At 33.9% G+C, this 25,978-nt stretch overlaps 2 protein-coding genes and 1 long non-coding RNA gene across 5 annotated transcripts; all 3 read right to left on the bottom strand.

Annotated features, from left to right (window-relative positions):
• Window positions 1–1,811: 1,811 nt before the first annotated feature.
• Window positions 1,812–4,692, bottom strand: LOC110871573 (pentatricopeptide repeat-containing protein At3g04130, mitochondrial-like). Of its 2 annotated transcripts, XM_022120254.2 has the most exons (2): window positions 4,589–4,692; window positions 1,812–3,640 (listed from the first exon to the last, which is right to left on the bottom strand). In XM_022120254.2, exon 2 carries the CDS (start codon window positions 3,614–3,616, stop codon window positions 2,105–2,107), a length of 1,512 nt encoding a protein of 503 aa, XP_021975946.1. In that variant the 5' UTR covers window positions 3,617–3,640; window positions 4,589–4,692; the 3' UTR covers window positions 1,812–2,104. The 2 variants fall into 2 exon arrangements, with proteins under 2 accessions (XP_021975946.1, XP_035832207.1); XM_035976314.1 differs by lacking the exon at window positions 4,589–4,692 and having other exon boundaries at window positions 1,812–3,982.
• Window positions 4,693–8,949: 4,257 nt separating this feature from the next.
• LOC110871570 (CCR4-NOT transcription complex subunit 1-like) lies at window positions 8,950–24,077 on the bottom strand. 2 transcript variants are annotated; one of them, XR_002553833.1, is made up of 5 exons: window positions 10,186–10,308; window positions 10,048–10,109; window positions 9,725–9,896; window positions 9,322–9,405; window positions 8,950–9,090 (listed from the first exon to the last, which is right to left on the bottom strand). XR_002553833.1 is itself a non-coding variant. In XM_022120251.1 (5 exons), the coding sequence occupies exons 1-5, from the start codon at window positions 23,502–23,504 to the stop codon at window positions 9,004–9,006; spliced, it is 435 nt and encodes a 144-aa protein (XP_021975943.1). In that variant the 5' UTR covers window positions 23,505–24,077; the 3' UTR covers window positions 8,950–9,003. The 2 variants fall into 2 exon arrangements, 1 of the variants encoding a protein (XP_021975943.1); XM_022120251.1 differs by lacking the exon at window positions 10,186–10,308 and adding an exon at window positions 23,475–24,077.
• LOC110871571 lies at window positions 17,629–18,585 on the bottom strand. Its single transcript, XR_002553834.2, has 2 exons — window positions 18,487–18,585; window positions 17,629–17,930 (listed from the first exon to the last, which is right to left on the bottom strand). It is a non-coding gene; the product is annotated as an uncharacterized LOC110871571 (long non-coding RNA).
• Window positions 24,078–25,978: the final 1,901 nt, after the last annotated feature.

Genomic DNA, 25,978 nt, shown 5'->3' with positions numbered 1-25,978 from the left:
CTGATCCTACCCGCTCTTAAACTTCGTTTGTTTATGTTTACTTGTTTTACATGACCCGACTTGATCCAACACACTATGAACCAATTTTTTTTTATATAGCTAGGGACCTAAAATCTTTAAAAAAATTTCGCACCCACCACGAAAAAATGACTAAGTCCGCCACTAAACAATAACAATAATAATCATGAACTAAAAGAAAATGTTTCTTAATAGTTTCTCTAAACTAAAAAATGGACTATTTTTGGAGATGGATTAAGTACAAGTTTAATGAATGTCTAATGAACTCGTTTACAGCCCCATTAACCAATACTCGGTACGATTTGCGCATGAAAACATGAAAAATGACAAAAAGTTCAACAATTTTGCATGATCCAACCAAAAACACAACAAAGATTAAGATTTATCCTGTGAATCACCATTCTAACCTGGAAACTAAGCCGGGTTAGGGTTTCCTCCTGGAGTGGACTGCCCTGGATGCTCTAGGTGTTGCCCCGAGAGAACCCAATTATCTTAGAATATATAGAGGTGTTGCCGTTACCAAAAAAAAAAAAAAAAAAAAAAAAAAAAAAAAAAAAAACTAAGCCGTATATTTATGTATATTTCATGTCTTATTTTGGACAACTTGTCTAAGGACCCAATGAGCCCAAACCGTTAGTAATGGTTTGGTTTTGGTTTTGGTTTATGGTAATCAGAAACCGTTACTAACGGTTTGGCTTATGGTTTTGACATAAAAATCATCAAAACCGGACCGTGAACAACCCTAAGCTTACCTGACCCGAACCATCGAACCGGTTCCTCAGTTGTCGACCCATGATATTTAGGTAAGCTTTGGATTACCTGTGACCTTACCTCAGATGTCCTACCTTGCTGCTGTGGAATTACAACTGCTGATGGGTTGTTAACTATGGCAGGCTTGAAGTGACTTTCAACCCTTCTGATTGGACCTCTATCGAATCTCCTAGGAATCTCCTCTGGATGTAACTATGTTCCTAGGGTTCGGTCTCAAGGTATGTTCACCGGTTGTTGCTGAAGGCCAGTATGGGTTGGTATGGTAGGATTGGAACCTCTGGAATAACTTGATATACCCTTGAGCAACCGAATATGTCTGATGTGGATTCTAACCCCTTACCAACTGTTGATTTCCCTTTACACGCAGCAGGGGGTGTTTGACCTTGTTGTGGGCTTTCGGGTGTAGGTTTGACTCTGTGAAGATGTTTGACCTTGTTGTGGGTTAAAGGAGTCAATATTTGGGAATGGGTGGAATTTGGGTAGTGGTTTGACCCGTTAAAGGTTAAAGTTTAACCCAAATTGACCCGCTATGCAAAAATTTGACCCGTTTCCCTTTTTGGATTAAAAAAAAAAAGCTACTTAGCCTGTGAAGGATAAACGACAACCCAAATTGACTCGTTATGCAGAAATGCACTCCTCTTCCACTTTTCTTCTAGATCCGCCACTTAGGGCTGTCCAAAAAGCTCGCGGCTCAGAGCTCGCTCGGATTTAGCTCGGAAAAAGCTCGCTCGATATGGCTCAGTTTGAAATGAGCCGAGCCGGCTCGGCTAAGTTAGAAAGTGAGTCTAGCTCGGCTCGGCTCGTGGTTGAGGGGTAACCCGCGCTATCCCTCAACTTTCTTGGAGAAATACATTTTTAGTGCAATTCTTCTTCTTCTTCTTCTTCTTCTTCGTGTTATGTATCGGCTACCCCCGAACAAAATATTTTTAGCCTTCTCTACTCCTCATCTTTTCTTCTAGATCCGCCACTTATAATCATATGAACCATCTATATCATTTTAATGATTTTAATACAAACTAATGTTTTGGAAAATGAAAACTGATTCAAACTGCCAAAAACGTCACAACCAAACCATTAAACCGCCAAACTAGTAAACTAGTAAAATCAGACGGTCTGGCTGACCCACCCAACTTGGCCGGTTTGGTTTTTCGTTCCCCAAAACTGTAGTTAGTGGTTCGGCCCAGAATTTTTGCCAAAACCGGTCGAAACAGACATTGAACTCCTAAAACAATAACAAAAATACAAGAACATTACAGTAACACCATTACAGACTTACCATTATAGGGTCACTGGAAATGCATAAAATGTTCAATGATCAAGATGACTTCATCTGCTTCATATAACCTTCAATATGATCAGCAGCACCATAATTATACTTCTGCTTAAGTTCATCAACAAGAAAAGCACACGTATAATATCCCGGTGCAATATCTTTATCGATCATCTCCTTAAAGAATCCATACGCCCAGTCGCATTTATTAACCCGACATAACCCGTGGATCAAAAGAGTGTACGTAGCCAAATCAAAGCTAATATGATGCTTATTGACCATTTCATCCAACAAATTACCCAATAATACATCGGTCTTTCCCTTTTTAAAACACATCTTGAGTAAGGGAATAAACGACTGGATATCGGGTCTACAAAGTTGTGAACTTTCCATCTTTTTTAGAACATTTATCGCATCTTGATCCAAACCATGATGACAAAACATTGCAATCATTGAATTAAATGTAGATGTGTCCGGAAAAATACCAGAACTCGCCATTTCAACCTCAAATACATTCACAGCTTCTTGAACATGGCCCGCTTTCGATAATGTATGAATCAACGCGTTGTAGAAAAGTGTATCGGGCTTGCATCCAAATAACTTCATTTTCTCGGGTATCTGTAACGCTTCATAATATTCCTCGTTTTTCTTCAAATAACACATGATGGTGGTGAACGTTACAACGTTAGGAGGACAGTTTTGCGCTTGCATTTCGTCGAGCATTTCATATGCTTTGTTGAAGTTGGAATTGCGACAATATGATTCGATGATGGTGGAATACGATATAACCGACGGGTTATACCCGTACACTTTCATTTCTTGGAGAGTCCAATGCGCTTCGTTGACCTGATTAACTTTACACCAACCGTGTACAAATATGTTAAACGTATAAGCGGAAGGCGCGATGCATGACTTTAATTCCAAGAAAATTTTACGCGCCTGCTCGACTTTACTTGTTTTGCATAGCGTGTCGAGTAAAAGATTCATCGATTCGGTGTTCTTTTCCAATCCGAATTTACCCAACTCGTCAAATATTATTACCGCATCTTCCCATTTTCCGGCCCCGCAAAGTCTTCTCATGACTTTTGCTATACTGCCGATTGTAACAAGATGATGTTGATTCATCTGCTCGACTAGTGACATCATCTTTTCCATTTGTTTCGTTTTTCCTAATATGTCCAGCATTGTTTCATACGAGTCTGATGATGGTGTGTATGTTTTGTGTGATTCCGCCCATTTAAACACGCCTAATGCAGATTTCCAATCATCTTTAAATCTATGTAGTAACTGAGAAACGAGATTGTGAGATATGGGTATCGTGTTACAAGCTTGATCTTGTAATAGAGAGTGAAAAACTTCATCGTAGGTTCGTCCAGCTTTAACCTTTGAAACGATTACGTTGATGTTTTCTGATGAATCAGTACTGTACTTTTCGTGATTGGCAAGTGCATTGCTGGTGAAATTGAACGCTTTTAAACGACGATAAGTAGACTTTGCAGAGGGATAAACTACATAAGATCTAAGAACAGAGATTTTTTTCATTGTGATTCTTAGCATAAAAAGATCGGTAAACTCGCAATCCTGCAATTCCCAAAAAAAAGGCAAATTGGAAAATAATAATCCCATCTTTCTGAAATTGGCCGATAATAATCTCAAGTCAGTTATTAGCCAATAATAATCCGACCTCGTCCAATTAAGCTTAACAGAGTTAAGTGTTTTCCCGAATTAAAAACCGATGTTTTAGGGCTTTTGATCAGAACGAGGATACGAGTCGATTGATATAAAACTTACCTCAAAATACTGCCCTCAACCCATGAAAACAGTGCTTCAATTCGGGTGTTTAACTTCCAATTAACAAAATTCAAGCCATTTTGAACTCAATTTCGAGGTAAGTTTTACATCAATTGACTCGTATCCTCGTTCTGATTAAAAGCCCTAAAACATCGGTTTGTAATTCGGAAAAACACTTAACTCCGTTAAGCTTTTTTTAACGGCAGACTATTTTATAAAAAAATTGGACGAGGTCGGATTATTATTGGCTAATAACGACCAATTTCAGAAAGATGAGATTATTATTTTCCAATTTGCCAAAAAAAAATTAGTTATTTAAACAATTTAACATGAACATAATTCAAACAGGCATTAGGAATGAAGTTGATCTGCAAATCATACTGGTTAAACAGTAAAAAGGATCACACATGTGCTCTAGATTAAGTACCTAATCAGAAAGACTACACAAATAACAGTTTACGCTAACAAACATTTCATCGAACACCTTATGTGCAATATACTTGCAGACATAAAAAGATGGGTTGTTGTTGAGTTTTAATATAATTTGACCTTCATGTTTGTAATTCGATTGAAATTTAAGGTATCTGAAATAGAATCATGGATTCAAAGGTATATACATGCTGCTGCTATTCACATGTTAAACTACAACATTTCAACTGATGCATATGGTTGATTTGGTGAGCATAAATTATTAACTATTTTCGACTAGTGATTGATTAACTGAGAGCGTCTTCTTACCCGATAGATTCAGCTCGGAACATCGATCGCAAAGGTGTTGGTCAAGAATGATTGTGCTTTTGGACTTTGTAAGATGTATGATTATGTAGAGACAAGAAAATGTATTACACTTGGGGCGCTGCGCTAAGCCGAATATCGCTCTTTCATAACAGATACGTATGTGTTTCGGTTACTTGTATATACTATTTATACTCAAACCATGATCTAAAAAAAAGATTACATCAAATCAACCAATAAAAACAAAACATTACTGTACTTTTGTAAAAAAAAAAAAAAGATAGAAAGACTATAATTTTAAACTGAGGCAAAACTGTAATTTTTTGAGACAAATAAGCATGTGTCAGGCAGCCCGCCTAACACGAATAAAAATTACACCGAGTCAACCAATTAAAACAAAACACTACCATATTTTCGTAAAAAACGAAAACGATGGTATGACTGTAATTTAAGGGGCAAAATCGTAATTTGATAGTGAAAAAATTAAAATGATGGCAAAACTATAAATTTGAACCGAGGGTAAAATCTTAATTTGGCTGGGAGAGAAAAAAACAAAACCAATGATAAAACTGTAAAATTAAAAGGGATAAAAACGTAATTTAGCTGGACCAATGAGAAAGTGCTAGGAAGTTGCCTAGCACTATTCCCCTCGTATACTTTGTATATATATAAAATAAAATAAAATATGATAAAACTAGTTAAAGACTCAAAAGTTGTCACTTGGGATATTGATAATTAGGTTCCGGGTTCGATTTTCACAAGAGGTTTTTTCTCAAATTTATTGAGTTTCAAGTTATGTATAGAGATTAAAGCCTAGTGGAGTTAGATGTAATCAAGTGGTTCCACAAGTGATACGACGATACTCAAGTGATCCGTCAATGATCCAAATATATCATTAAAAATAGTTTGTACTAAATATAATTATGTTTTTAGTGAAATTTATATTAGAGTATTAAGAGAAAAAGTTAAACATAGTTGTGTATTTAGAGGTTTTTGAAAAAAATTAATGAAAAAAGTTATTAAAGAAAAATAAATTAAATAAATATTAAATTATTAAATAAAAATAAAGGGGAATTGGCTTTTAATAATCCCAACTAGAGGTCTTTGGCCATTGATAGTCCCACCTTTAAATATTTCCCCCACCAGTCTCACCTTTCACCTACTTTTCCTATACCGGTCCCCGTTAAAAAAACTTAACGGGGTTATGTTTTTTTTCCAAATTACAAACAGTTTTTTTTACGGATTTTGATCAGAACGACAATACGAGTCCATTGATGTAAAACTTACCTCGAAGCGATGCTCCAAATGATGAAAACGGCGTTTCAATTCGGGTGTTTAAATTTCCAATTAACAAAAATCAAGTCCTTTGGAGCACCATTTCGAGGTAAGTTTTACATCAATGGAATGGACTTGTATCGTCGTTCTAATCAAAAGCCCTAAAAAATTTGTTTGTAATTTGGAAAAAAGCTTAACTCCGTTAAGTTTTTTTAACGGTGGTCCGGTGTAGGAAAAATAGGTGAAAGGTGAGACTGGTGGGGGGAATATTCAAAGGTGGGACTGTCAATAGCCAATGACCTCTAGTTGAGATTATTGCAGGCCAATTCCCCAAAAGTAAATGGGTTAAAGATATATATTAATTATAACTTGGTTGTTCCTACCCGTGCGTTGCGGCGGGGAACCAATTTTTTTTGGAAAGTGAAAATAATCATAGTTAATTAAAAGTCTGGTTATTGATAACGATTTATGTTTCGGTTACAAATTTCCAGTACAATAACATAAATTAATATTATTTGAAATTATATATAAAGAGATGAAACATGTAAGAAAATGACGTCACAATGAAAATTCCTTTAAATTTAAAGACAAATTGGAAAATAATAATCCCATCTTTCTGAAATTGACCGATAATAATCCCAAGTCAGTTATTAGCAAATAATAACCTGACCTCCTCCATTTTTTTTGTAAAATAGTCCGCCATTAAAATAGCTTATGGGAGTTAAGTTTTTTTCCGAATCACAAACCAATGTTTTAGGGCTTTTGATAAGAATGAGGATACGAGTTGATTGATGTAAAACTTACTTCAAAATACTGCCCCCAACCCACGAAAACGGTGCTTCAATTCGGGTGTTTAACTTCCAATTAACAAAATTGAAGCCATTTCTGAACACAATTTCGAAGTAAGTTTTACATCAATCGACTCGTATCCTCGTTCTGATCAAAAGCCCTAAAACGTCGGTTTGTAATTCGGAAAAAAAACTTAACTCCGTTAAGCTTATTTTAACGGCGGTCTATTTTACAAAAAAATCAGACGAGGTCGGATTATTAATGGCTAATAACTGACTTGAGATTATTATCGGCCAATTTCAGAAAGATGGGATTATTATTTTCCAATTTGCCTAAATTTAAAGCGGTAGCTTTTTTTTTTTAAAATTCGGGGGTTGTAGTGTAATGTGGTTTTAAAAGGGTAAAGTTAACTTTATTAAAGTTCATGGTACATGTGATAAATTTATTAAAACTCAAGAGGTAAGAAAGTAAAATGGTTTAAAAAACTAACAAAATTTGAAGGGGTCACAATGTAAAAACCAAAACTTTTGTGGTCAAAATATAGAAAAAAAAAAGAATAAAAGTTTACAAATGCCACAGAATATTTAAGTAAATTACATAAATGTCATAAAAGGAAAAGTTAAATATATGAGTGGTCTTCATATCTTTTTTTTAAATGTGCTATATGATTTTTCATTGGTAACTCGCGTTTGTTAACTTTATTGTGGCGGTACCTTAACAAACCGAATCAATTCCTACGGGAAAAAATTTCAAGCGATGTAAAGCATGTGTTGATATTCTTTTATTCATAACACGGTTTATATATTTATTATTTCTCTTTCTATTCCTATAACGAGTGTTGGTATCATAACAAAACGCATCGTTATCGATCAAATTCCCGTCAGTTGCAATAATTGTAAAATAGCATAAGTGCTTTCAAAAAAATATAAGTTAAGTTGAAATATATGGTCCGTGAATGCACTCACTAGTTGTAGTAAGTATTGTTTAAGGGGTAGACTAGATGGTCCAAAAAGGACTTTTTTTTCCTATATGCACACCCTGCAGTGTCGAGCTGTGGCTAAAGCGCGACGTTTTGGTCCGGTCAACCAGACAAAGACTGACGGGTGTCTGACGGGTCTGTTGACCGGACCAAATCGCTGAGCGATGGCCGCATTTTGGTCCTGTCAACCAGACACCCGGTCAGTCTTTTGTCTGGTTGACAGGACCAAAACGCGGCCAAAACTCGGCTTTTTAATCCAGTCAACAGACCCGTCAGTCTTTCTTTTGTCTGGTTGACCGGACCAAAACGTCGCGCTTTGGCCACAGCTCGACACTGCAGGGTGTGCATATAGGACAAAAAAGCCGTTTTTGGGGTGCATATAGGCATTTGGGTGTGCCAATAGGACACCCTTGTTTAATTAGCTTGTTTAAATAATTAATGTGCAAGGTAAAACATATAAGAATTAGTACTCATACAACAACCTATGTCTTTTGACAATGATGAGTTTGTTTTATTGCAGGTCCATACCACACGTGAACCTTAACAAGATTGATAATCTAATCAAGATTGCGGATCCCTCTTGGTTAGATAAAACACAGAAAACGAGTAGAACTTGCAAAAACACGAATCACTCTAAATTGGTATTCTATTGATTATTCAACTTTATGTATACAATCAATTCAATATCACCACTCCTCTCTATCTTGTCTCTCTCTCTAAAGCTCTGCGATTTCTATCTCTCTCACTAAACTTTGGAATGACTAACCTAACTCAACATGTCATATGAGTTTATACATCACACGACATGGGCTAAGCCTATCTCCAAGCCCAACTCACTAACCATATAAACACAATGTTGAGCCCGTTACAATATATTCAAAGACAATGTCTGTTAAGTTTTTGTCACATAATATGCACCAATAGACTCCCACTTGACAATAGCTTCATAGGTCAACTTCATATATCATCATGTAGTCTTTTGGTCTTTGGATAGCTTAAGCTACAAACAGTTGTTGACCTCAACATTTATATCACAACCTATGTCTTTTGACAATGATGAGTTTAATTATTTTAAAGAAAAAAAAATGGTGACCAAAATATAGCTTAAGAGGAAACCTCTTTAGAAAAAAGTGCAGAAGGCATGATCAATCTAACTTCAGCTAAAACTAAATGAGAGAGAATATATTTCAAATCTGAAAGAGAATGAAAATTTATACATGATAATGCACATTAAAATTAAGTTGCTAATATTCAAAGGCAATTTTTTTTAACTTGCCAAACAAACAATTGTACTTCAGGGTGTCCTTGTTTTTTTTTTTTACATTTGATGTACTTAGCTCAACATATACTCTTAAGTCATGAGACTTGATTTCCTTTATAAGTGTCTTCTTATATTTGGTCTCCCCGGAGCAGACACCAATGAGCACCCCAAATATTTGATGATGAATACTTGATCAGCAACCTATATTGTGAAAGCGAAGTTAACTGCTGCCAAAAGAAAAGAATCTTCATATTCATATCTCGCACCCCACATGTTTATACTATAAATATGAGTACTTTTTGTAACAAAGTGTTTCACGCACACTAGTTACCCATATTGACCTGTTCCCGTAAACCAATACAACCTTTTATTTTTCATCTAGAAAACATTATATTCCAACGCGCAACTATACATAGGTAATGGGAGGAGAACCTTGTTGGTTTTGTTGTTGTGGTTAATGCTTGTTCTTCTCTTCCTACGATTGAAGAGCCACCGACCAATTGCTTGCCTCTCCATCTAGCAATAGCAAGTGATTAATTAAAGACAAAATTGAACAAAACAACCTTTATGTTTCATCTAAACTGCAGACCACACCTTTCGCTTTAAATCCGCCAAAAACAACCTTTATGTTCATGTTTTGATACATGGGTTAACTATTCATACTAACTCTGATTGTTTTTTTTTTGTTAACACTCCTCACATGCAAAGCATATGAGGGTATTTTGGTCTTTTCAACCCTGTCTCTTTTATTAATAAATTAAACTATTGTGGTCTCACCCATTCACATCCTTAACTCAACCCTTAAACCATAGTTGAGCTCAAAATATTTACTAACCATTGTTAAGATGCAAACCGGCTCTGTAAGTTCGCCACTCCTCAAAAGCGGTTCCATGAACTGTAACCCACCTATGACAAGACACTTAATATATGGCCATCCTTGATGGTTATTTTGATTGAGCAGTTTTGGCATGAAATCTTTGAGAGTAACTAGCTCACGCCATGCAAAGCTGAAGAACAAACATCATGCTCAAACAATAAATAATGATCAACACTAGAACACTAATTAATTTGCTTGATAAATATACACATGTGTATGCAAAAGTTAACTGTTAAATTTGTAAACAATATGTATTCCTTTTAATTGCAAGTTGCACGTACCTGAATTCATGAACTTTTGCGGGCTGCAGGGCATGGAACGAATGTGCTAGACCTGCCAAATCCTGAAGAAGCCAAGAAAATTAGTAACATGAAACACAAAATAATAATGATTTTATTATTTTAATGAAAAATATATACACGATAATCTGCATCAACGATGACCGAGTTCACAGTATTAAGTTAATTAAAAATGTTGTTGAATATTCAGAAATACGACTTAGGATTGAATAATGATTTATTTTTCTTTGCTCCTTTGTGATGAATCCCTGTAGCATAAAGCCAAACTAAAATTATGACTATCACTAATCATTTATGTGGATGTGTTAATATGCATTATGGTAGTAGCTCTTTACTGTACATGAACATAGGATAATTATAAATAACCAGGAAATAATTCCCCAACAACTAACTAGAACCAACCATGGTTGTAAAGCAAGGTCTCCGAGACCGAGTACTCCCCGAGTAGTCGCTACAAGATAGGCTGCCGAGGCGACTCTCTTCAACTCCGACTAATTACTCGGAATCGATCAAATGTGGTCAACATCGGCCAAAATCGGATCTAGTAGGTCAACTCGGGCCGAGTTTGACTTAAAATAAAATAAACCATAATTTCGATGCCTATAATATTAAAGAATGAATATCAATTTCACGTATTTTATTATTAGTAATTTATGTTATTTGACATATATCTAATTTCCGAAAACTAATTTCTCTATAATTTGGCATGTTCGAGTACACCCTGTGTACTCTCTGCCTAGGCAGAGTACTCTCAACTCCCCGGTCAACCGACCAGAGAGCACCTAACGACAACCAACTATTGAAGCATGGTATCACTGTATAAGTGGTAAGCACCCTATCACACATATGAATTGGTCCACATGTTGATATATAACATATTACTAATGCATAAATACAATGAAATTCATGCCTTAGTGACAATCGCCTCAAATTCCCACTCCCGAAGAAAAGTGATCAATCAAAAGCAAGCAAATGCATGGAGCTCCAATGAAAAAGAGATAAATCAAAAGTCAAACTAATAAAAAAAACAATACCAAGATTAAACACTTTCAAGAAGCTCCAATGAATGAATGAATTAATAAAAAAGAATAAGAATTTACCATATCCAATGAAATGAATGATAAGTCAAAGCAAATGCATTCTTTTTTCCGAGACCACCCATTCCAACGAAGGATTATTTTCTTGGCCAAATCTGGGTAAAGAAGATCCACGAATAACGATTGAGAACACAATGAAAACATAAGAATCAAGTCACAAGCTACAATTGTCCCACGATCTCTAGTCCCAAACTACGATAATTCTAACTAAAATATCATTCATGTTACAATAATAAGTCCCACAATTATCCAAATCACAATAATTAAAACGTGTTGAACAATTTACTCAAATCTATTAATTTATATTTCATTAAGGACACAGTGTACTTTACGTAATATTTTAAGGAAAATAAATACAAAGAACACAAAAGATAATACAAATAAGAAAAACAAAACACAAAAAATAACAAATATTATGTTGTTAGAAACAACACATATTTTATTTCAAATATTTATTACTATAATCCAAAACAATAAATTGCAATACAAAAATAAATAAATAAAAACTTAGGTACTAATTGTTAAACTCATTTGAATGAATATTAAAAGTTTAAGTTTTTACATAAATGCTTACCTTTTATTTTCCCAGGACTAAAATGCCAAAGTCCTCCCTAAGATTTAGTCACATTTGTTTGTTTCATCCAAAAGGATTTGTGCATTTGGATCTTTCAAGTTTACGTTTTATTACCATTTCCATCCAAATCACTAACTCAATTATATTTTCTATTAAGGTGAAGGGCATTTTTGTCCTTTTGGTTGGAACAAACAAATATAGCTAAACCTCAGGGACGATTTTGGTTTTTTACTCTTACATTTCTATTACTAGATTCCCAGAATATAACTTAATTGTTATTATTTTTAATCACTTCTTCCACACACAACATATATATATATATATAGGGGAAGGTTCATTTGAGAAAAAAATTAATGTGAGAAGAAAAAGAAAAATGGTATAATGGTAAAATATTAAATAGTTTATAACTCCTCCCATTAATTATGCTTTCTCTCATTAATAAAGCAAAAAAAAAAAAAAACATTTTATCCTACACATTTCAAAATTTATCCTACATATATATTTTACACTTACCGAAATTTACCCTACACATATATAAACTTATCATACATATTTCAAAATTTATTCTACACATACTAAAGTTTATCCTACACATGCCAAAAATTGTCCTTCACCATAAATTATTTTATCTTGAAAGAGTATATTTAAAGGTGAGTTACAAGTTTAATTAGTTAGCTAATTAATTATAGTTATAAATTTACCTATATGCCCTTATTAAAAACATTAAATACATATATTAAATGAAGTAAAATTGAGCATTTTTATTGGTTTAAAACTTATTCTCTTTTTTCTTACAATTTTTTTCTTCTCATTTGAACCCTCCAGTATATATATATATATATATATATGTTTCACAAAAGACATTTTCATATAAAAGTATACATTGAAATACCCATTAAAATTTCATACGACTCGACCCGAATCAAAACAGACTGAAAATAATTATTACATAGCGATCTACAAACGAGATATTCATGAACACATAAGATAGCATCAAGAACTAATGGTATATAGTTGTGTTCGATAATTACCTATGTAAATAGCCAACCATTATGCCCTTAGTTATCGATTCACTTCAAAATTAAACGATCGCGCCTGAAAGGTTGAATCAAACACAAACAAAAAAGAGAGGTAACAATAATGCTAAACGATCGAATCTAGAAACAATTTTTAAAAGTAGCAAACTTTTCAAGAGGTAATAAATAAAATAGTAAACTTGTACCATATCGATAAAAAGATTTTTCAAAACAAATTAAGAATTATACCAAAATAGGTATGTACTTATATAAACATTTATATACCTTGTTTAGCAACGGAAAAGCTTTTTTGTGTGCAAAGGTTGATAAAGCAAGTGTATGCACCACTCTATTCTTGCCCACAGTAGAAGAAGAAGATGGATCAATCGATAAGCCTTAAAAGGGAGAAAGGCCTCGAGCTTGTATTTATAATGGACATGGTTGGTGGGTGGGTGAGGAAAGAAGGAGAGATGGTACAGCTAGTGACAGGCTGTAGGATTAAAAGGTTGTCTAAACCACACCCACGTGTTAGTTATAACGTATACTGATAATGTGTATCATATTATTTAAATACCATTACAGTACTATACGCCTTTAAGATGGTTTTATATGCTAAGTTTTTTTTTCTGAACGGCAAATTTGGATCACTGACGGACCACTGGAGTATTATCGTGCCACCAGCAGAACCACCCGATCATATCCATCTCCACTAGGCAATAATGCCTATACACCGATTCAAACCCAATAAATCTGGGAAAACGCCCTTTGTGGGAATCGAACCCATGACCTAATGGTCATAAGCCTTATCCCACCCCCAAAATACCACTAGGCTATAATGCCATGGGTGTGAACACAAATATATGAGTTTGATAACAAATAAATTAATGTATTTTAGATTTAAATGTCGATCTTATACCATTTACTAAATGATCTCATTGTTTCCTATCTTTTTAACAAGTATATTTTTTGATATTATATTATGCACTAGGGGTGTGCAAAAAACCGAATTAACTGACTCATAACCGAATTAATCGACAAAAGTGAACTAAAAAAACCGAACTAAAAACACCGAACTAAATCAAAAAGCGGTGGGTCAGTTAATTGTTTTTTTTTTTAAATCAAAAGTAGATGGTCAATTATGGTTACTGATTTTTTCATACCCACCATAACCGAACCAACATGTAGTAAAAGCTTTGTTGGATTTTGAACTTTTCATCATTTTTCAATATTTGATGTTTTTGGTTAAATGTTTGTTAGAATTTTTGGGTGCTATCATATTGTTTGGTTGATTGTTGGCTTGAATTTATGGTTTATATCATGTCATTTTGTTTGAATATCGATAACAATCGGCATTAATATTCTTGATTGTATGTATTTTTAATACTATGTAATACATTAAAACTTTGTATGACTAGAACCTTCAAGAGGTTGCCGCAATGGTAAAAGCGTGTATATGCATGGTTACTGATGTTTTCATACTCACTATAACCGAAACAACATGTATTTGATGTTTTTGGTTAAATGGTTGTTAGAATTTTTGGGTAGTATCATATTGTTTTGGTTGATTGTTGGCTTGAATTTATGGTTTATATCATGTCATTTTGATTGAATATTCAATAATAATCGGTATTAATATTCTTGATTATATGTATTTTTAATACTATGTAATACATTAAAACTTTGTATGATTAGAATCTTCAAGATGTTGCCACAGTGATAAGTGTGAGCATTTAACCTCCTTAATTGTAATTAAAAGCGAAATGGAGGCCAAAGCGTCTATTGTTGCACCATGATATGCTTTAACATGTGTTGTAATGTAATTATAATAAGAGGTATCGGATTTTAATAATCTAAAGTTTCACATGTTGGCCGATAATAATCCTAATTTTAAAAATTCTCTCCAATGATCCCAACTTAAAAAAATTTGGCCCCCAATGATCCTCTTATAACATATAAGAATTTGGCATCATCAATAGACTCAAGTTGGGAAAATGATCGATGGGGTCAAATTCTTACAAGTTGGGATCGTTGAAGGAAATTTTTAGAGTTGGGATTATTATCGACTAACACGTGAATCTTAGAATTATTGTGATTTGGAGGTACTATATGGGTTGTAATCTGATAAAACACAAATATAATCTATATTCGAAAAATTGTTAAGTGATTTAATGTTCTTCTATTAAAATCGATATTTTATAATGAGTTTGCTACATGTAGTTAGCGTGTTTTAAGGCATAGACCTTTCATTTGATAAAGCTTGGAATTTTCGTCAAATTGTAATATTATACTATATCTTAAATTACAAAGTCGGTGGCGGTATATCTTAAATTACAAAGTCGGTGGCCTCCGCCACCGACAATTCCTCCATTTTTGTATTATACGCATGTCCCGACAACTTCTCCATTTTTGAGCTTCTTACTCAAAAGCCAGCAGCCATTGTTGACTTTAGCTTGCCCCATTTTTTCCCAAATATAATATCAAGTACTGCTTTTTACCATCCAAGTTTCTGGTAGTATACTTCATACCCCCAACTTTATCATAGGTTTCTTTTTACCCACAACTTTATCAAATCTTATTATTAACTTCTCTTAGTCCTTAAGTTTAGGAAATCCAATTTTTAACCGGAATAATGGAATTCAATAATCCCAACCTTCACCAGTTGGCCGGCAACGGACCCAACTTCAAAAATAGCCACTGGCGGTCCCAACTTTTGACATTTTTTAAATCAATGGACCCTTGCTAACACCGTCCAAGGGATGTTAGTGGTGACCACCAGTGGTCCAATGTTTGACGTTGGGACCACCCTCTCCTACTCTCCCAGCAAGGGTCCAATGTTTTACAAAATGTCAAAAGTTGGGACCGCCAGTGGTTATTTTTGAAAGTTGGGTCTGTTGTCTGTCAACTAGTGAAAGTTGGGATTATTAAATTCCATTATTCCTTTTTAACCCCATAACTTTTTATTGAACTTTGTAAAATGTCACTTTCCCCCTTGAGAGTTTTAACTTGATGGTATAAATTCAAGTTAGTCGGGTCGCATATAATACGTTATGATTGTACGGTATAAATTCGATTTGCGTTATGTTTTGATCCAATCGCAGTGCAATTATATGTTACACTGAGTTAAACCGGATACGTCCAAACACGTGTTTTCACAACGTTAACGCATTACATAACGCTTTGACTAATCCGTTCGACGTTTGCAATGTATCCGCGTCGCAACGCGCGCGGGTCTTATTACTAGCTTATACTTAAAAGACAGTCGGTGGCATAGGCCACCGACCATACAAGCCCAAACAAAAGTTAAAAAACGACAAAGGCCCATAAAGACTTTAGTGGATTGCTAACGCAAGTGGATTGCTTGAAATTTTCCCCTATTTGTCTTTTGCTGGTGAACAATTACTAACTGAGTAACTGGACGCCAATGCATTTATATCATTTCATAAATCATTTCAACTATTAACTATTATATTAAGACACCTCCCAACGACTCATAATTTATTAACAGGTTTTAATATATTAGTCACCGTTGAATTTAAAGCTAAATAGAAAGTACCTCGCCTGTGTTTTGACGTAGTATAATACGCTTTCATTTGATGGTATAAATTTGAGTTACTGTACGTTTGACGCCACTAAGTATTTATGAAAAGGCAAGGGTGGTGTAGTGATTGGGTGAAACCCCACTAAACGAACCAACCTGAGGTCGATTCCGTTTCTTTTGTACGGTTTAAATTTGATTTACTTTACTTTTTTATCCAACCGCAATGCTTATATAGATTACACTAAGTTAGCTTTTAATGCGCAAACACACGCGTTTTTCATATGGGTAACGCATCGCATAATGTTGGACTAATCCACTCGATGTTTCAACGTGCTACAAGTAAAATTTCAATTCTTGATGTGATTATGTCTTTTAATTACACGCGTCTCTGTTTATATATGTTTAATGCTTTTTTCCATACATTTCCTATGTATGAATTGGTCACATATAGATACGTTATGATTGTACATTAAAATTTTGATTGCTTTAGATAATCTTGATCCAATATGAGGATGCTATTAAGTTAACCTGGATACGTCAAAATGTGCGTCACACAACGTTTGGATTAATCCATTCGATACCCGTGCCGCAACGCGCGCGGGTCTAATTACTAGTTCGTCTTAAATATGTGGCATACATTTAAATATACATCCGTGAAGTGTGTAAGCAAGAACATAACCAACGAAATAATGTAAAAGTAGAAACAAGAACACAAATAATCACTTGATTGTGCAAATTCTGTAAAATAAATAGCGTGGACGAACACAGAAAATATGGGTGAGTAGCACCAAGAAGGATACCAGCTGATCTACTATTCAATAACATGCGAACGGACACAACAAAGTTCTAACAAATGTGGCCACATAATGAGATTTGGGTTAATGATAAGTATCAAACTTGAATCAAGAGAAATAGATGAGAAGACCAGAAAGAACTTTAGAAAGATAATTAGATTTTCATATTCTTCATTCATAATCAAAACACTAAACATACTTGCCTATTTATAGGCTTACAAAACAAAGTGGAATAAACATAAATAACTAACAGTACGTGCATGATGGAGTCACCACTAACCCACTAATCTAACTAAATGACAAATAATATAAACAATAAAATATAGTAATTGCAATAAAGAAGGAAATCATGTAGATGACTGAGTCTTGCATGGATTTCGTGGGTTTGTTGATAAAGGCACACAACAGTTAAGTGGTTATTATGATGGAGTACTCCAGCAACGGGTTCCTGAACCACGTGTGACGGTCCAGGAGGTAACCACGTCTCCAGTTATTCAAAATACAAGTGTGAAATTTTAAATGATAAGATACTAGACAGCAGAACTAAATCTTCAACCAGGCTAATATCATATTATGTGGTGAAACTGATTACAATTAGGAAAGTTTTTTTTTTTTTTTCGCTAAACAAAAGAAACAACCAAGAGTACTAGAAACAACCAAAAAAGAGCCTACAACATGTACCAAAATATGTAGCACCCCAAAAACCTTGTATGAAAGATTCTTGTTATTCAAACTCGAAAGAAAAACCAACACATAGCCGTGGTCGAAGACCAGGTGACCATTCACCTATCGAGCATTTAGGCTTCCACAGATGCAATGTGGACAATCAAGTCAATAACATGCGAGCTGAAAATAAAAGGTTGAAAAGAGAGTCAATATATTGCAACAAGCGTTAATGTAAAATATTTATCAATGATAACTGTTTTTATTATCTCTATTGCAACATTGTGTTCGTTTATTTAACTTTAACCGAACACGAACATATAATCGAACAAAATTTTTGTTCGGTGTTAATTCATTAAACGAATAGTTCAAAACGTAAAGAAACATAAACACACATAAAGTAGTTTTTTATATAGAAGATTGATTAATTACGATAAGTAGTTAGAAAGCGTCTTTTATGTTTGTATTTGTATAAATATAACTCCATATGTATTTATTAAAATATAAAGAACATAATGAACGAACATCGCTCGTGTTTTTAACTTCCCACCGATCAAGTTCACCAACAGTTCATGAACTTTCGGTTCGTTTGCAGGCTTATTCGCTTAACTTTTTCCTAGGATTATTATTTCAACCATTTATCAGTTAACATAACACAGGTTGACCACTTTTGACACGTAAAAAATATGCATGTTAATTCAGTAGACAATACATAATAAAAAAAGTTGCAAGAAATTACCTCTATCCCCATTCGTTGTCATACCAAGAGACAAGTTTCAAAAAGTTGTCGTTCAAAGCAATTCCAGCCTTGGCATCAAAGATGCTTCACCTGTAGGGGTAATGTTTGCAAGAACTATTTAACATCGGGGGGGGGGGGGGGTAATATTGCAAAGTACAACAAACCACAAGGGGTAATAAGAAAGGACAATTTAGTCATTTTACACCATGGGGGTAATATTACGGATTAGAACAAACCATAGGGGGTAATATGAAAGGGCAACATAGTCATTTCACATTCCAGTTAACAGATCTATTAACTTATTTGACGCCAGGGGAAATTATGCGATAGAACAACAACGTTGGGGGGTAAAATTGCAATTATTTCCATGGAGGGGGTCAGGGTGCCAATTGGCTTAAACCCCAAGGGGTAAAATTGGAGTTTACTCTTAATATTATTTGAAATTATATATAAAGAGATGAAACATGTAAGAAAATCATGACGTCACAATGAAAATCCGTTTAAACTTAAAGCGGTAGCTTTTTTAAAATTCGGGAGTTGTAGTGTAATGTGGTTTTAAAAGGGTAAAGTTAACTTTACTAAAGTTCATGGTACATGTGATAAATTTATTAAAACTCAGGAGGTAAGAATGTAAATTGATTTAAAAAACTAACAAAATTTGAAGGGATCAAAGTGTAAGAACCAAAACATTTGTGGTCAAAATATAGATAAAAAAAGAATAAAAGTTTACAAATGCCACACAAAATTTGAGTAAATTACATAAATGCCATAAAAGGAAAAGTTAAATTTATGAGTGTAGATGAAGGGGTATGGTCCCAAAAAGCCGCGCAGACCATTTCAGGTCGCGCGCTGGACCATATTCTTTACTTAATAAGCTGATTCATCCTTAGACCTCGCGCGGGCTACTTACATAAAACCTGGCGCGAGGCCCAAACAGGAGACAGCATCAGTTTTACACTTAGTATTCTGAATAAGAGCCCTCAACTCCTACAACCTTGCGCGGGCTAGTTACGTGCATAACAAGGGCCGCGCAAGAGTTACGGCGCAGGGCCACTTCAGAAAGCACCAAAGGTACAAGTGGCATAAGAATGAGCCAATCAGCGTTCACCGGCTGTGCTCTGTCGTGCTCCATGATTAACAGTCGTGCAGGAGATAGAGAGTACACATGGACGCCTACATGGCACCAATCAGGGGGTGGCGACAACTACCCCATGATCTCTACTCACCTGCTGATGGCAGAAGGACAACAAGGCCGACAACTCGGACACGTGGCTCTAATCAAGGTGCGCCAACACCGATGAACTTCTAGAAGCCACTAACGGTCGATACCAGTAAGACAAAGAGGATATTCCTTGTTATCGCCTTCCGGCCCAAGGCCCATCAGCCCATCTCTCCTTCTACACCACTCCGGCTATAAATAGGGACCTTCATACTTAGGTTAAACATTCCGTTCTCTCTACTCTCACTCTTAACACACACTTATTTCCTCAAAACAGTTACTTATTCTCACGTCAGAGGAGTCTGGTTAAGAGGGAAACCCCCATATTCCCCTTTTAATGAGCTAACGGTGTTGTTGTTTTGCAGGAAGAATCATCATGTACGAGCTCAGGAAGGATTAAAGAAGATTAGCCTTCATGTTTGAAACATAAACCAAACTAATTAACTTAGAATTAGTTACGTGTTTCTTCAAGATGATATTATTATCGTTCAATCAATATATTAAAGAACAAACTAAATGAAAAGTAAGTTGCTTGTCTTTTAGCGGTTTTCATATAATTTTTTTTAAATGTGCTATATGATTTTTCCTCGGTAACTCGCGTTTGTTAACTTTATCGTGGCGGTATCCCGAAGAACCGATTCAATTCCTACGGAAAAAAAAATTTCAAGCGATATAAAGCATGTGTTGATATTCTTTTATTAATATCATGGTTTATATATTTATTATTTCTCTTTCTATTTCTATAACGAGTGTTGGTATCATAACAAAACGAATCGTTATCGATCAAATTTTCGTCAGTTGCAATAATTGTAAAATAGCCTAAGCGCTTTAAAAAAAATATAAGTTAAGTTGAAATATATGGTCCATGAATGCACTCACTAGTTGCAGTAAGTATCGTTTAATTAGCTTGTTTAAATAATTAATGTGCAAGGTACAACATATAAGAATTAGTACTAATACAGCAACCTATGTCTTTAGACAATGATGAGTTTGTTTTATTGTAGGTCCATACCACACGTGGACCTTGACAAGATTGATAATCTAAACAAGATTGCGGATCCCTCTTGGTTAGATAAAACACAGAAAACTAGTAGAACTTGCAAAAACACGAATCACTCTAAACCGATATTCTATTGATTATCCAACTTTATGTATACAATCAATTCAATATCACCACTCCTCTCTATCTTATCTCTCTCTAAAGCTTTGCGATTTCTATCTCTCTCACTAAACTTTGGAATGGCTAACCTAACTCAACATGTAATATGATTTTATACATCACACGACATGGGCAAAGCCTATCTCCAAGCCCAATTCGTTTCTGAACTCACTAACCATATAAATACAATGTTGAGCCTGTTACAATATATTCAAAGACAATGTCTATTAAGTTTTTGTCACATAATATGCACCAATAGACTCCCACTTGACAATAGCTTCATAAGTCAACTTCAACTTCATATGGCATGCAGTCTTTTTGGTCTTTGGATAGCTTAAGCTACAAACAGTTGTTGACCTCAACTTTATATCACAACCTATGTCTTTTGACAATGATGAGTTTAATTATTTTAAAGAAAAAAAAACGGTGAACAAAATATAGCTTAAGAGGAAACCTCTTTAGAAAAAAGTGCAAAAGGCATGATCAATCTAACTTCAGCTAAAACTAAATGAGAGAGAATATATTTCAAATCTGAAACAAAATAAAAATTTATACATGATAATGCACATTAAAATTAAGTTGCTAATATTCAAAGGCCGTTCTTTTTCTAACTTGCCAAACAAACAATTGTACTTCGGTGTGTCCTTGTTTTTTTTTCATTTGATGTACTTAGCTCAACATATACTCTTAAGTCATGAGACTTGATTTACTTTATAAGTGTCTTCTTATATTTGGTCTCCCCTGAGCAGCCACCAATGAGCACCCCAGATATTTGATGACTAATACTTGATCAGCAACCTATATTATGAAAGCGAAGTTAACTACTACCAAAAGAAAAGAATCTTCGTATTCATATCTCGCACCCTACATGTTCATACTATAAATTTGAGTACTTTTTGTAACAAAAAGTGTTTCATGCACACTAATTACCCATATTAACATGTTCCCTTAAACCAATACACCCCCATCCACCCACACACACAAAAAAAAAATTATTTTATTTTTCATCTAGAAAACATTACATTCCAACGCACAACTATACATAGGTAATGGGAGGAGAACCTTGGTTTTGTTGTTGTGGTTAATGCTTGTTCTTTTCTTCCTACGGTTGAAGAGCCACCGGCCAGTTGCTTGCCTCTCCCTCTTCATCAGTCTTTCTAGTCTTTATGACTTCATTTTTTCAATCAAACAAAGCAATAGCTAGTGATTAATTAAAGACAAAATTGCACAAAACAACCTTTATAATTCATCTAAATTGCAGACCACACCCTTTGCTTTAAATCCGCCAAAAACAACCTTTATGTTCATTTTTTGATCCAGGGGTTAACTATTCATACTAACTCTGATTGTTTTATTTTTTTGTTAACACCCCTCACATGCAAAACATATTAGGGTATTTTGGTCTTTTCAACCCTGTCTTTGTTATTAATAAATAAGGGATTTTTACATATTTCCTCCTCCTAAGCTGGCTTATTACGTATTTCCCCAAATAAAAAAAAACAATTACATATTTCCCCTTCCTAACTCATATATATTACATATTTCCCCTTTTCATTAAAAACTCTTATTAAATTACTATTTTACCCTTAATGAACTATTAAATGAATATTTACATATTTCCCATTTCTAGTATCATCAATCAATCACATATCTCCCCAATTCATGTAGTATTTTATTAATTCTTCTACTTGCTACTATTCTCAAATAATACCATAATAATCATAATAAAAATCCAAAGAATACATTAAGAAATACCTGAACATCTCTTATGCAACCTTCACAAAACATGTGACCGCACCTTGTGGCCATCTGTTCAACTAGCGGCCCCATGCAAATTGGACACTCGAAGGTAGGTGGCTGCAGTTATAGAAATAAATCAATTTTAAATGATATGTTCATTTATAGGCAAAAAAAAATAAATAAAGTACTTGCAACATTTAATCACAATGATGCTAATCAAATAACAATAAATTGTTACTAAAAAGCCATAGCACACAAGCAAGACAGCCCTTTAAGCATCAATCATTATAGCATCTCCCTCAAATCAAATACGCATACACACAACACATATGTTTGTTTACACACAGAAACATTACCATTGAACTACTAGCTTCTAGTGGAACGTAGATCCTCAGCATACTTTTCCCTTTTGCAGAAGAACGCTAAAACTGGTTGATGAGAGACTAAGACTACTGTTATTTTGTCTAATTTATGTAGCTTCTAAGTTGGAGAGATATGTAATTGATTGATGATATTAGAAATAGGAAATTTAGTAAGAGTCTCATTAAAGGTAAAATAGTCATTTAATAAGAGTTTTTAATGAAAGGGGGAAATATGTAATATATATGGGTTAGGGAGGAGAAATATGTAATTGTTTTTTTTTTTATTTGGGGAAATACGTAATAAGCCAGCTTAGGAGGGGGAAATATGTAAAAATCCCAAATCCTGTAGAAGCCAAGAAAATTAGTAACATGAAACACAAACTAATAATGATTTTATTATTTTAATGAAAAACAGATACTGATACATGATAATCTGCATCAATGATGACTGACTTCACTATATTAAGTTAATTAAAAATGTTGTTGAATATTTAGAAATACGACTTACGATTGAATGGTGATTTCTTTTCATTGGCATCCTTTGTAATGAATCCCATGTAACATATCACACATATGAATTCGTCCACATGTTGATATATAAACATATTACTAATGCATAAATACAATGAAATTCATGCCTAAGTGACAATCGCCTCAAATTCCCACTCCCGAAGAAAAGTGATAAATCAAAAGTAAGCAAATGCTTGGAGCTCCAATGAAAAAGAGATAAATACAATGAAATTCATGCCTAAGTGACAATCGCCTCAAATTCACATTTTTGGCCGATAATAATCCCAACTTTAAAAATTCTCTCAAATGATCCCAACTTGTAAAAGATTGGCCCCATTGATTCTTTTTTAACATATAAGAATTTGGTCTCCTCAATAGATTTAAGTGCACCTGTAGACTTCTTAATTGATTTAAATGCACTTATGTTAGAAAAAGATCAATGACGGTCAAATTCTTACATGTTGGGATCATTGGAGAAATTTTTAAAGTTAGAATTATTATCAGCCCAACAGAAGAAATTTAGGATTATTATAACCTAATAACCCTTAAAACAATTGCAAGAAGCTCCAATAAATGAATGAATTAATAAAAAGGAATAAGAATTTACCATATCGCACATTCTTTTTTCCGAGACCACCAATTCCAACGGAGGATTATTTTCTAGGCCAAATCTGGGTAAAGGAGATCCACGGACAATGATTGAGAATACAATAAAAAACACAAGAATAAGTACCAAGCTACAATTGTCCCAACCCACGATATCTAGTCCCAAACTACGATAATCCGGTTGCTAACTAAAATATCATTCCTGTTATAATAATAAGTCCCACAATTATCCAAACCACAATAATTAAAACTTGTTGAACAATTTACTTAACTCTATTAATTTATATTTCATTAAGGAAAATACACACAAAGAACACAAAAAATAATACAAATAAGGAAAATAAAACACAAACAAATAACCAATATTATGCTCTTAGAAAAAAACACATGTTTTATTTCAAATATTTATTACAATCCAAAACAACAAATTGCAATGCAAAAATAAATAAATAAAAACTTAGGTACTAATTGTTAAACTCATTTGAATGAATATCAAAAGTTTAAGTTTTTACATAAATGGTTACCTTTTATTTTCCCACGAGTAAAATGCCAAAATCCTCCCTAAGATTTAGTCATATTTGTTTGTTTCATCCAAAAGGATTTGTGCATTTGGATCTTTCAAGTTTACCTTTTATTACCATTTCCATCCAAATCATCAACTCAGTTATTTTTTATGTTAAGGTGAAGGGCATTTTTGTCCTTTTGGTTGGAACAAACAAATATAACCAAACGGACGATTTTGGTTTTTTCATCTTACATTTCTATTAATAGATTCCCAAAATATAGCTTACTTGTTATTATTTTTAATCACTTCTTCCACGCACACGACACACACACACACACACACACAATGAGGATCATTACAGAACACTAACTATTGCGAGAACAAAAAGAACAACTCTAAAAGACATTTTCATAAAAAGACATTTTCATAAAAAGACATTTTCATAAAAAAAAAGTTATTTTATTTATCAAAAAACATTGAAATACCCATTAAAATTTCATACGACTCGACCCGAATCAAAATGGACTGAAAAATATTATTACATAGCGATCTACAAACGAGATATTCATGAACACATAAGATAGCATCAAGAACTAATGGTATATAGTTATGTTCGATAATTACCTATGTAAATAAACAACCATTATGCCTTTAATTATCGATTCATTTCAGAATTAAAAGATCACATGAAAGATTGAATCAAACACAAACACACAAGAGAGGTAAGAATAATGCTAAACGATCAAATCAAGAAACAATTTTTAAAAGTATCAAACTTTTCAAGAGGTAATAAATAAAATAATGAACCTGCACCATATCGATCAAAAGATTTTTCAAAACAAATTAAGAAACTATACCAAAATAGGTATCTACTTATATAAACACTTATATACCTTGTTTAACAACGGAAAAGCTTTTCTGTGTGCGAAGGTTGATAAAGCAAGTGTATGCACCACTCTATTCTTGCCCACAGTAGAAGAAGAAGATGGATCAATCGACAAACCTTAAAAGGGAGAAAGCCTTAAAAAGGAGAGAGGCCTCGAGCTTGTATTTATAATGGGCATGGTTGGTGGGTGAGGGAAGAAGGAGAGATGATACAGCTAGTGACAGGCTGTATACAGGTTGTCTAAACCACATCCACATGTTAGTTATAACGTATACTGATAATGTGTATCATATTATTTAAATACCATTATAGTACTATATGCCTTTAAGATGGTTTTATTTGATAGGTGTGAACACAAATATATGAGTTTGATAACAAATAGATTAATGTATTTTAGATTTAAATGTCGATCTTATACCATTTACTAAACAATCTCATTGTTTTCTATCTTTTTAACAACTATATTTTTTAATAGTTATATTCTACGCTAGGGGTGTGCAAAAAA

This window comes from Helianthus annuus, chromosome 8, assembly GCF_002127325.2.
Source record: "Helianthus annuus cultivar XRQ/B chromosome 8, HanXRQr2.0-SUNRISE, whole genome shotgun sequence".
Taxonomy (NCBI): Eukaryota; Viridiplantae; Streptophyta; class Magnoliopsida; order Asterales; family Asteraceae; genus Helianthus; species Helianthus annuus.
Note: the sequence above shows the minus strand (reverse complement) of the source record. Positions and strands in the feature narration are given on the sequence as shown.